The sequence below is a fragment of the Triturus cristatus genome, chromosome 3_1 (assembly GCF_964204655.1).
Source record: "Triturus cristatus chromosome 3_1, aTriCri1.1, whole genome shotgun sequence".
NCBI lineage: Eukaryota > Metazoa > Chordata > Amphibia > Caudata > Salamandridae > Triturus > Triturus cristatus.
The window spans coordinates 245,514,643-245,527,528 of NC_140583.1; the positions used below are offsets into that span (position 1 = coordinate 245,514,643).

The following is a 12,886-nucleotide window of genomic DNA, read 5'->3' on the forward strand; positions in this document are numbered from 1 at the left end:
AGAGAGACACACAAGAACACCAGAGTCTTTTGTCCTAACAGTGAATCGGTGTTTCATTCTCGCAAAGAGGCTCACATGAAACCCAAGAGTCCAATTCTAATAAGAGAGAGACATATAGGCCAAGAGTGCCTCATTTTCAGAGGTCAGAGAGACAAGTGGGCATTTCCAATCTCTCATTCTTGCAGAACAGAGAACCCAGAACTAGAGTATTGCATTCTCACTGAACGGTGATACAGAAGGAGGGACTGGGAACCAAAAGCAGCTCTGGCAAATCTCTTCAAACTTGCCCACCTCTCTTCTGGCTTTCTTGCGTCTCTTTCTGCTTCTCTTTTATTTCTCTCTTGCATAGAGCACCCATTGTACATTTTACAGTTACCTGCATTAGCTGGATCAAGTGGTAGAGGTGCCAGCAGTGCAGTGCTTAATTTGTAGAAGAATAAGTGCCTGGAGCCAAAAGTTTCACTCTTAACCTCGCGACCGGCACTGTCGTAGGTCGAGGTACCGAATGCAAAGGCCAGGGCGGTTTCTAGGTGTTTTGCCACCCTAGGCGAGAATTGAAACATGCCGCCTCCTCCCTTTTACTACCATCACTCTCTCCCCCTGTCATCCAGGCTAGAGAGGTACACCCTCTACTGCCGAACCCTTCTATGTTACTCTCATTTACTATCAGGAAACACGATCTCAATAGTCAGTCCTGCAAACGACCTCAACGAAAGGGCCAGGCCAGACTGTTACGGTAGCCATACACTCACAGAACTATGTACACGGATGCGCAATAGAGCCTTGTGTTTAAATACCACCGAGGCGTCAAGTACAACTCATTTTCAAAACCAGAAACAATAAAAATAGTAACTTGCACCATCTTCCAAGACCAGACATAATGGTTTTGCCAATGCTTGGTTTTTTTTCACTGAGGCACCTGAAATAGTTATCATCTACCAGTGCTCGGGATGCCACACATTTGGCTAAATGAGGGGCCGGGATTACAAATCGGGGTCTCCTGCTCAGCAGCCGCGATTTTACCGCATCCGCTCTCTGTACCACACCAGACTACAATAAAGAAGTTAATGTTCCGTTTCTTGTAAAAGCCCATTTTTACACGACACTTGATGTAGGGGAGTGCATGTGAGGAGTATTTTAAGAGCTCAGCAGCTTGGCGGATGAAGGAAGTGGGGTACTGGGATTATAAATGGGTATCCCCAGGACCACACTGTTGATCAAACAGGAAGTGGGGTCTACTTGTTGGCATGTGGAACTCCGATGCTAGCAGGTGCAAAAGGTCTGCTTTTCACTATATACGGTATCAAAATATTTAAAATAATTTAATATCCATTTAGAATCAAAGCATACAAATGTATATGAGGGCAGGTCACACTGTAAAGAAGCAATCTTTGCAGTGTCCGAGTGCTAAATTTGGTCTATATCTCCTCCTCACAGACAAATTTTTCATGAAAGAAATCGATGAATGATTAGATGAATCCATGAATGGCTGGATAGATGGATTATTCTGTGAGTGAACAGAGGAATGTTAGAAGTGAAGAATAAACTGTGCAGATAAATTAATCCATGGAAAAATAATCATTCAAACGAGAAGTGATTGCATGGCTATGTTGTGAATGCATTAACAAATGGGCGAAGGACTGAATACATCGATGTGTGAATGAACAATATAATGAATGCATGCGCGAAGGAATTCGATGGCACGCACTGTGCACCATAGTCTGGTTTCTAAAGATGGGACACTGTAGATAAAAAAACTTTGTGCATAACTCTATTTCTGTACAAGACTCCTCCACCCACCTCCAGCTGTAACCCGCTTAGCTAACGGCAGCGCTCACCTGAGAGCTCATCCCTTGTGTTCTGGTGAAGGTAGCTCTGGTCCAGTGAGTAAGGGACCACCCCCTAGTGCACCCCCATCGCAGGAGTGCCACCAGGCAGCAAGGGCTGCTGCTTCATGTAGGCTCTGCCCCCGAGGAGCTCCAGTGCACGGGGAGGCTGGCATAAGGTGAGTGGCAGTCCATTGCGCTCGCCAGGCCAGGCAAGAAGGGCATGGGGCTGCTGCTGCGCCGCCGCTCTCTGGCAGGTAGTCCCCCCCCGCAGGGGCTGCTGGCCATGTAGCTGGAGCCAGGGCTAGGGGGCATGTGGTGGGCACCTCCAAGCCCCTCCAGGCCCACGGAGCCCTAGCCCCCCCGAGTGGCAGCCCAGCGGGGCCGGGGGCGCCTGGAAGTCAAAGGCCCCAAACCCCAGGCCGTTGACCATGCGGTACATGGTGGGCTTCCGCGCATGGCACTTGCACCGGAAGCCGCGAGGCCACCGCCGGAAGGAACCCTCCTCAAACATGAATTCGGAGGCCGGGTCGGTGGTCCAGTAGTGGCCCTTGCTGTGCCGGCCCAGGCCCTTGGGCAGCTTGATGAAGCACTCGTTGAGGGAGAGGTTGTGGCGCACTGAGTTCTTCCAGCCCTGGTAGGCCCCGCGGAAGAAGGAGAAGCGCTCCTGCAGGAACTGGTAGATTTCGCTCAGCGTCAGGCGGCATGCTCTGGATGGCCATGACTATCAGCGCGATGTAGGAGGCTCCATGGGGGCGGGTGGTGGGCTCAGCAGGCCCTGCTGCGCGGTTCCGCTGGAGCTGCAGAGGGGTCCGCGGAGGCAGGTGCTGCTGGTGCGCAGGGCCGTTTCTTCCATTAGGCAAGACTCGGCGGCCGCCTAGCTTTACTTTCGTAGGTTAAAAAAAAAAAAAAATCCCCCTTTTGCCGCCCTAGCCCTTTTGACACCATAGGCCTCCGCCTAGTCTTGTCTAATGGTAGAAACGGCCCTTACAAAGGCCACTTCATCTTGAATCAACTTGATGCCTCTCAGTGCATAATTTGTGAACGAAGGAGTGTCTGTGCCAAAGCTCTGCTCAGAAGCACGGAGTGGGTGCAATTAAACGTTGGCACACCAAATACCAAGGTGGGTGTCTTAAATCCTCCTCATGTCTCTTTGGTCCAATACCAGACACTCCCTGCCTCTTTACCTCACTCTTGCAAGTTCCTGCTTTCTCTTTTTGTAAAGGTTTTGCTGACTTTCTCTTCTCCCATCCCTTCAATCTGTGTGTTTCCCTCTCATGCCCTCTGTATATATCTGATGCATAAGCGTTCGCAGACATTTTTTCAGGGTGGGGGCATTATCCTAAAAAGAATTAAGATCATGCTGCCAGTATTATATTGGCAGAACGATCTTGACATTTTCCTCAAGTGAAAAATCCAAGGGAGGGAGAGCACACCCCTACTTACCCCACTTGCGGATGCCATGAGCTGATGCATGAAAAATAAGTGCTGGTCCCCAAAAATATGTGCTGGTGCCCTCACTGACAGCTACTGCTTTGGGGGCTGCCACATACAAAAAAGAGGAGGGGCAGGGGGTATGGGGAAGGATGCACGGGGTGGGGCTCAGGGGGTGGGGGATGAGGGAGTGCTGCTGGCTCTGAACAAGTGGAGCGACGCTCCTGAGCCACTGGCTCAAATTAAGCACTGAAAGTACCTCATTCTTGTCGAGCAAGGAGTGAATGGAGTCCTTTCTTTTTTTTGGTTTTGTTTGAAAGTCAAATTTGTATTAAAAGCAAGTAATCCAGAATCAACCTGTCTGGAAATGACCACTTAATACATTGCATAACCAAACAAATATATGTGCAAACAATATATCTGCATCTGAGAGTCATTCTAGTTCACCTTATCATCTTGTTGTGGTCCTCCACAGTGGTATCCTGGGTACCACTACCCATATTACGCCTCAAAGCAGGGGTTGACAAAGGAGGACGCCTTGAGTGGATACCCCTAAGGGACTCCAGAGTCATGAACCAGCAGAAAAAACACTAAGGGCGAAGGGAGAAGTCGGAGGTTGCAGATAGAAGGTTACTAGTAAACGGGTGAGGGGCGTGCAGAGCGGCGATTAAGAAGGGGAAGAAAGTAAGCTGGCACCAAAGGGCCAGAAGTACAAAGGGATTTTTAAGTCGCAATCCCTCCATTTAGTAACATTTAGGATTTGCAACTGCAAAATATTTTTACATATTTACTAACCCCATTTTGTGATTCTGGAGATTTTTTTCCGATTTCAAAATAGGTTTACAAATGATTACTATATCGTACTTTGGAAGGGGCGTGTTGGGGGCCCTACTTCCAAATTGTGATTTGGTAACCTATGTAACAATGGTTTGCAACAGTAATTCCAGTTGCAAACCACTGATAAGTTATCGACCCCCAAGTTGAGGTGGTAACTGATTCTCAACGGAGAAGGGCCCTTTTGCCCTCTTCCCCTTTGGGATTCGAGGTGGCAGCTTCAATGACAGTAGGCAGACCCTGCCCCCTCTCCCAAAAGTTTTCATGGATGTAATTTCTCTTAAAACAGCAATGGTTTATTTAAGGAACCAGGGCTGCTTATAAAAAACACGTTTTTCTCGTTTTGTAATGTAATCACATTGATGGCAGTCTGCTGTGCCTTGCAGGCCATTATCCCTGTGATTGTAGCCAATCACAAGGGGTTGCAAATTGCAACCTACCTATTGAATATTGGTTAGGCAGGTCATTTTATAACTTTGTACGATTCATTTTTTTGTCAACTGACTGATTAGTACATAGGTTGATTCACAAAGTACAGCAGTGGTCTCAAAATGTCGGTATGCAATTTACGACCGGACTTTGACCACTTTCTTAGTCCATCTGGCCCCAAGAGTTCAAAATCTTTAACGAAGCCTGCAGACCCAAGTGGGGTTAGGTCTCTGCAACACACTGATATGCAACCATTTTAACAAATACTCGTTCAAACCTGGGATTGTCCAGCAGGTCAAGTCAAGACAGAGCCGGAGATAGGTCCCTCAGAAAAGCACTGTCTACGCAACGCCTTCACTACACCTTTAAAGCCAATGCGTCCAGCAGGTTGCATGCATCAATCATATGCTATGGGAGATATTTCTCAGTACCTGTCGTCACATTGAGGGTCATATTTACTACAGAAGTGGCGGAGCACGGCATTAGCCTCCTAAGCTTAACACAGCACTTCGCCACTTCTGAAACGCAGGGCTGCACCATATTTACAACAATAAGGCGCAGCCCTGAATTTCCCCCTGACCTGGCGCTAAATTTATCTGCCTAGCGCCAACACAGGCACACTTGCACCATAGTTCAAGGCTGTCTGCGATGCAAGGGAAGATTGTTTATGTGCCGGAAGGTGTCCCTTCCTGCACATAAACAATCAATTGTGTTTTGCTGTTTCCATGTGTGCTGCACAATGCAGCACACATGAAAATAGCAAAAACGAGGAGAAATTAAACATTTCTCCTCATTTCATCAGGCGAAGACCAGGTTTTCCCTGGTCGTAATTTTGACGCTGCCCCATATTTACGCCACCCTTGTATATATGGGACAGCGTAAAAAACAATGGGTGCTGTGGTAGAACTCTGCAACACCCATTACCCTCTCCTTTCACGCCAGGTGTAGCGTGAAAGGGTGCCTTATTTACAAAGCAGCGTTAAGTCACATTAAGTAGCTTAACGCTGCATTGTAAATACGGCGAAGGCAGAAGGGGTTTGTAAATATGCCCCAGAATTTCTCAGTGTTCATGCTCCAGGGACTTTGGATCTGAATTCTCTCCTAAGTGGCATAAGTTCCTTTCTCCTTTTCTGTATCACGAGGAAAGTGTCCAGGAAAAAATCGTCTGGATTCGCCATCCCCCGCTCTTTTCCCCTTTGCCATGCAACCTCCAGCATCTGGACCGTCATGGCTTCCGCTCCCTGAAAGAGTATTACGAACAGGGCTCACTATCCTCCTCCTCCTCACTAGGGCGATGCGAAATTATAATTACGGGTGTGAAAATTACACCTAAGACATTTACCACACCAACCTGGTTGGTGCAAAATGTGCCATGCCAATGTCACTGGTGATAATTTGAACTTAAAGAAACAAAACCTGGGGTCTGTACACCGGCTTGCAGTCTCACAAAGTGCCCGAGACCGGGTTCCACAAGCACGGTGAAGGGTTCCCTGCTTGACCAATTTGCCCTAGGTAGAAGCACCCCATCCTGGTCTCCGTTATCTGACTACCCATTTTGCAAAGTGCCCTGAAAGGGATCCTGCAGGCAACAGGAGGGCTCCTCTGCTTGGCACAGCGACAAAGTAGTGACAGGGCCCTAAGTCAGCGCTCCTGTTGGCCCTGAGGTAGAATCTTCTGAACTGGGGTCCATTATCTGGCCCGCCATGTTTCAAAGTGCCAGGTATGAGATCCTACAGGCACTTGAAAGGCTTCCCTGCTTGGCTGGTTTATTAACTTCTTACCGGGGACCAGGTTCAGAGCTCCAGCTGGGCTGTGGGTGGAAGCCTCCATCCCTGGACTCTTTTCGTCAGCCAGCAGTGTCACAGAGTGCACTAGAAAGGGTCCCGCAGACCCAGGGGAGGGCTTCCCTGCTTGGACGGGTAAAGAAGTCCAAGAGACCCATGCAGACCCCGATTCAGAGATTCAGCTAGCCCTGGGGTGAAGCTCCTAACCCTGGCCTCCCTACTCCAGTCCACTGTGACACTTATAGCCGGAGGCAGGGTCCCACAGACTTCCTGGGCTTCCCTGCTAAGCCTGCTTAAGAAGCTCTGACCGGGGATCAGGTCAGAGCTCCAGCCTGCGGTCTCACAGAGTACCCTAGAAGGGGTCCTGTAGACCTGGGGGAGGGCTTCCCTGCTTGGCTGGATTAAGAATCTCTGATCGGGAATCAGGGTCAGAGCTCCAGCCCGTAGTGTCGCAAAGGGCCCTAGAAGGGGTCCTGCCGGCCCGGGGTAGTGCTTCCCTGCTTGGATGGGTAGTAAAGTTCTCAACAGACCCCGCCAGACCCTGGGTCAGAGCTTCAGCTAGCCCTGGTGTATAGCCCCCAGCCCTGGACTCCTCACTCCAGCCCACTGTGACACTTATAGCCAGGGGCAGGGTCCTACAGACCTGGGGAGGGCGTTCCTGCTTGGCCTGGTTAAGATGCTAAGGGTCTGAGCTCAAATGGTCCATGGGTGGAATAAAGAAAATGTGTAGTGCCTGCACTCCTGTTTATTCAGTAAGAATCTATAATTTAGGGGTATATAGGTCGGTTATAACAGCTGTCAGCGTGCTGTCATGTATAAGGGTTTCAGCCCTGACCATATCTGTATATCTGAACATGAAGAGGTGTGGAGTGATCCACACCTACATGACGCACAGCAATCGCACTCGAAAGAGTTTTCACAAAAGTAATTTGTATTTTTACTCAACCATTATTAGTGAAGTAACATCAATCTTTGGTTTTCAAAATAAAACACATGAGTTAAACACGTATTTTTTAAACATACGTAGTAGGTAAAGCGTAATTCATGGTTGAAATATTTCATAAACAAATACAATTCGTTAAACAGTGTAATTTCTTAAACTTCAAAATACATAGAATTTTCAACATCCATCCCAATGCATTTCGGGTTGTTAACCCTTCTTCAGGGGATTCAGTTCGTGTACTTCAATAAACAGTTCCACGTTTGTAACACTACAAAAGATTGAAACAATAGTACTTAGTTCACATCTGCGTTATTAGGATTTGCACTCTTAACCAAAAGTGTGTTCAAAAACTAGAAGCCCGGTGTATTAATTAAAAAACACAATAGAAAACGTGTGCCTGTTGAAAGAATATAGTGTGCCGATAGTCGAGTCAACGCAACCTTTATTTAAAGGTCCTAAGTGTAGAGAACAACCGAAAGAGGAGAACAGACCCCATATCGAATTGCCCTCATGGTAAACACCACATGTGTTTGTGTGTCGTACTCACTATCAAGGGTCCGATGAAGTTTATGTGAACCGTGGTCAAAAGGCAACCTCCGACTGTTGAAAAGGTGCGGGAATCTTATTAGTGCGTGAACGACTGTATATGAACAGTGACTATCAAGGGAAAGTAATGAAAGCTTACCCTTCCGTGAGCTGAATGTAATCCTATTCGGGTGTCTGTAAGGATAAGGAAAGCTACATTAAGTACGGTGCATGTCCGACGCAAAGTTGGTCGGTTAACCAAGGTTCAGCGGAAGTGGCTTACCGGTCAAAGGTCAAAGTGCGCGAGACGTGGGAATCTCGATGCGTACGTAACAGCAACGCGTCGTCATTGTGAAACGTAAAGGGGCTGTTTTTATAGATGACGTGAATTGTAAAACCTTATTGAGTCCCAGATTGAGACATGGGTCGCTGAGAATTACAGTGTTCGTTGTCAGATGTGATGTGAAAAGTTGAATCGTGTACTGGTTTCCGGACGTGCTAAAAGTGACTTAGTCAATACCTGTCTACTGAGTCAAAGATATCTACACATGAGTGTCCTCCATACCTAGGCTCCATTTTCCAGACCACTGTGTTGCAAATTAGGGTGAGAGCAGCAACACACACATTACCAGAGCTTCCTATTCTCACACAGCAGAGACAGAGTACCAGAGGGGCAGTGATACACATAATACCAGAGCTTCTCATACTCACACAGCATTGACAGAGATTGCCAGAGGGAAGAGATGCATACAGTGCATACAGAGCTTCCCATTCTCACACAGCTAAGACAAAGAGTACCAGAGGGCAGCAACACACACATTACCAGAGCTTCCTGTCCTCACACAGCAGAGACAGAGTACCAGAGGGGCAGTGATACACATAGTACCAGAGCTTCTCATACTCACAGAGAGTGAAATCAAGCGACACATTCTCACAGAATAAACACACATACACAGACCCAGAGCATCTCTATCATGGAAAAACACTCAGGAAATGAGTCTCCTCTTCTCACAACCCCCTGCACCCACAGGAACACCAGTGGTACATTCTTACAGGAGAGGGACACAAGTCAGGGCATCCTATACTGGCAGAGCTGATTAACGTGAACTCAAGTGACCTCATGTGTCTCATTCTCACACACATCTGATCTCACAGGAACACCAATGTCACATTCTTAAAGGGGAGAGACGCCGAATCAGGGAATTTCTTTCTCACAAACAGACAGAGAGAACCAGAGAACCTCATTCACAGAGACTAGAAAGACAAACCTAACTAGAGAACTGAGTTCTTACAAAGCACTGATAATCAGGAACTTAGATGTGTCTCATTCTTTCAGAGCAGAGAAACAGAAGGAATGAGAGAGTCTCATTTCACAGAGCAAATAGACATAGGCGGCCAGGCAGTCTCATTACTTACTACAGAGAGACATACAGAAGTTTGAAATCCCTCCGAGAGACCTGCAGAACCAGAGAATGTCATTCCCTCACAGCAGAGGGACGCAGGAAACCAGAAAATCTCATTCTTTCGGAGCAGGGAGACACATGGAACCAGAGAATCTCATTCCGTCAGAGCAGAGACACGTTGGCAACTAGAAAATCTAGGGCCCGATTCACAAAAGTAATCTGAGACAAAATCCTAACTTTACGAATTTCGGTATTCACAAAGGGCATTTAGGAGTAGTTATGTGAGGAATCCTAAAGTAGGCACTTTACTACTACTAAATGCCCTTTTTGAATACCGAAAGTCGTAAAGTTAGGATTTTGTCTCAGATTACTTTTATGAATCGGGTCCCTAATTCTCACTGAGTTGAGACAAACAATGAATTTGACCATGTCTCATTCCTACAGCACAGAGATACACAGGGAACCCATAAAGTCTCATTCTCACAAAGTAGAGAGACATAATGAACCAGAGAATCTCATTCATTCAGAGCAGAGAGACACGGGGACCCAGAGAATCTCATTCCCTCAGAGCAGAAAGACATAGGAAACCAGGGAATTTTATTTTCACAGAGCCCAGATACATAGCAGACTAGAGAATATCATTCTCACAAAGCAGAGACCATCAGAGAACTTGTTTGTGTCTCATTCTTGCAGAGCAGAGATACACAGAGAACCAGAGAATCTCATTCCTATAGAGCAGAGAGCCATAGGGAACAAAGGGCCCAATTCACAGAACTAACTTAAGAAAAAATCCTAAACTTACTACTTTTGGTATTCACAGAAGTTAGGATTTTGTTTTAAATTTGTCTTAAGACAAACTTAAGACAGATTTGAGACAGATTTAAGACAGACTTAAGACTGACTTAAGACTGAATTAAGACAGACTTAAGACAGACTTAAGTTAGGATTTTGTCTTAAGTCTGTCTTAAGTCTGTCTTAAGTCTGCCTTAAGACTGTCTTAGGTCTGTCTTAAGTCTGTCTTAAGTCTGTCTTAAGTCCGTCTTAAGTCCGTCTTAAGTCTGTCTTAAGTCTGTCTTAAGTCTGTCTTAAGTCTGTCTTAAGTCTGTCTTAAGTCTGTCCTAAGTTTGTCTTAAGACAAACTTAAGACAAAATCCTAACTTCTGTGAATACCAAAAGTAGTAAGTTTAGGATTTTGTCTTAAGTTAGTTCTGTGAATCAGCCCCATTATAATCAAATTCTCACAGAGCAGACAGACCTAGGGAACCAGACAATCTAAATCTCCAAGAGCCGGAGACAAGCAGGGAACCTGTGTGTGTTTCATTCTTACAGACCAGAGGTGCACAAGGTACCAGAGACTCTCATTCCTCCAGAGCAGTGCCTCATTTCTAAAGAGCAGAGATACAGAGAGAACACAGAGAATCTCATTCCCAAAGAGCAGAGATACAGAGAGACCACAGAGAAACTCATTCTTAAAGAGCAGAGATACATAGGGAACCAGAGAATCTCATTCCTGCAGAGCAGAGAGACATAGAGAAGCTCATCCCGTTAGAGCAGAGAGACATAGGAAACCAGAGAATCTCATTCTTGCAGAGCTGCATAGGGAACCAGAGAATCTCAGTGTTCCAGAGCAAAGATACATAGGGAACCAGAGAATATCAGTCTTGCAGAGCAAAGATACATAGGGAACCAGAGAATCTCATTTGTGCAGAGTAGAGAGACCTAGAGAAGCTCATCCTGTTAGAGCAGAGAGTCCTAGGAAACCAGAGAATCTCAATCATGCAGATATGCATAGGGAACCAGAGCATCTCAGTCTTGCAGTGCAGAGACACATAGGGAACCAGAGAATCTCATTGCTTCAGAGCAGAGAGACCTAGAGAAGCTCATCCTGTTAGAGCAGAGAGACATGAGAAGCCAGAGAATCTCATTTACTCACAGCAGACATAAAGAAGCTCATTCCGTCAGAGCAGAGAGACATAGGAAACCTGATAAGCTCATTCTTGCACAGCAGAGACACATAGAGATCCAGAGAATCTCATTCTTGCAGATCAGCGATACATAGAGAATCTCATCCCGTTAGAGCAGAGAGACATAGGAAACCAGAAAATCTCATTTACTCACAGCAGAGAAACATAGAGAAGCTCATCCCGTTAGAGCCGAGAGACATAGGAAACCCGATAAGCTCATTCTTGCAGAGCAGAGATACATAGAGATCCAGAGAATCTCATTCTTGCAGATCAGCGATACATAGAGAATCTCATCCCGTTGGAGCAGAGAGACATAGGAAACCAGAAAATCTCATTTACTCACAGCAGAGAGACATAGAGAAGCTCATCCCGTTAGAGCAGAGAGACATAGGAAATCTGAGAAGCTCATTCTTGCAGAGCAGCGATACATAGAGATCCAGAGAATCTCATTCTTGGAGAGCAGAGAGACATAGGAAACCAGAGACTCTCATTTACTTACAGCAGAGAGACACAAGAGGATCTCATTCTCACAAACCTTATATAAAAAGGGAATTTGGGTGTGTCTCATTCTTTCACCTCATTGATACAGAGGGAACCAGATAATCTCATTCTCAGAGAGCAGAGACGCGTCAAGAGCTCAAATGTATCTCACTCTCATATAGCAGAGACTCCCACAGAGAACTCACATTCTCACGAAATGATTCATAAAGTTTGTTCTGTGAGTAGTTGTAAGTTACTACTGACCTGCTCCTGAATTTGCAGGCACAAGTTATTTCTACTGATGGAATAATCCTTTGTGACTGCTCATAGAGTACTGCAGCATCTCATTGACATCCAGCATGGACATTTTAGACTTTCAGGAAACTTGAATGAGACGCATAGTGAATTAGAGTATTGAATATACAAAAACTGGCCACGTTTTCTGGGGGCTAATGTTTCTTTCCCTCTGCTTTCAGTGCCTGAGCACCCAAGATGTTTCCAGTTTTGCACTTTCAGAGCCCCAAGCGCTTGGCCAACTCTTCATCGTTCTGCAGTACCAGTCCCTGGCCAATCGCATTAAGGTGATGGTGCGAAAAGCGGAGAACCTTGGCAGACGGACTCGCATTCCTGGAGCCCCAGGTATGGTACCCTCTCTTTATTGAAGGCATGCTTTCCTAACCGAAATGTAAATTATAGCTCTGATATGATTGAAACATGGGAGCTGCCACTATGATTCTAATATTGTCATTTTCAAAGCAGCTGATTAAAAGAACTACCCTTCCCATGAGCTCTAGGAAGACAAACAACCAATGAAAATGCAATGAATTCCAACAACCGCAGCCCAGACCTTTCTCCAAAACGCCCAGTTGGAGACAGCAATCTGTTTTTTCATGGTGTAAGCGAAAACATGTCTCTTACAGAAAAGGAAGTCACCATGTCTTGCAGGAAATGGAAAAAAGGTGCCTGCAGGTTTAACAGAGCTACTTCCCACATGACTGGAATCATATTCTGCTTAGATCTGACTAAAACTAGTCAAAGTTGGAGCTAGAAAAGAACGTAAAACCAAATAAACAGAAAAAAACAAGGGAGACTTTTATTTTCACCTAGGCTTGAAAAGATGGAAGCAGATTAATACTTGTTTCAATATCTTTAATGAAATTACGCTTTACTGTCTATTAGGAAAAAGCCAGCAGGCATGAACTCTAGCATTCTTGGAGCTCTCCCAGCCAGGTGTGCAGTAGATTGAAAAAGGGTTTTGTGTGTG

General features: G+C 46.0%; 1 protein-coding gene and 1 pseudogene across 1 annotated transcript in view; one reads left to right on the plus strand and one right to left on the minus strand.

The window, feature by feature from the left end:
- LOC146860020 (synaptotagmin-5-like) overlaps nt 1-12,886 on the plus strand; it is a 173,377-nt gene that overhangs the window by 114,347 nt on the left and 46,144 nt on the right. Inside the window, exon 3 of the mRNA XM_085643784.1 lies at nt 12,099-12,261. Within this exon, the coding sequence (XP_085499910.1) occupies nt 12,099-12,261 (163 nt within the window). The remainder of the gene's footprint in view (nt 1-12,098; nt 12,262-12,886) is intronic.
- LOC146860021 (forkhead box protein F2 pseudogene) lies at nt 1,822-6,353 on the minus strand (annotated as a pseudogene).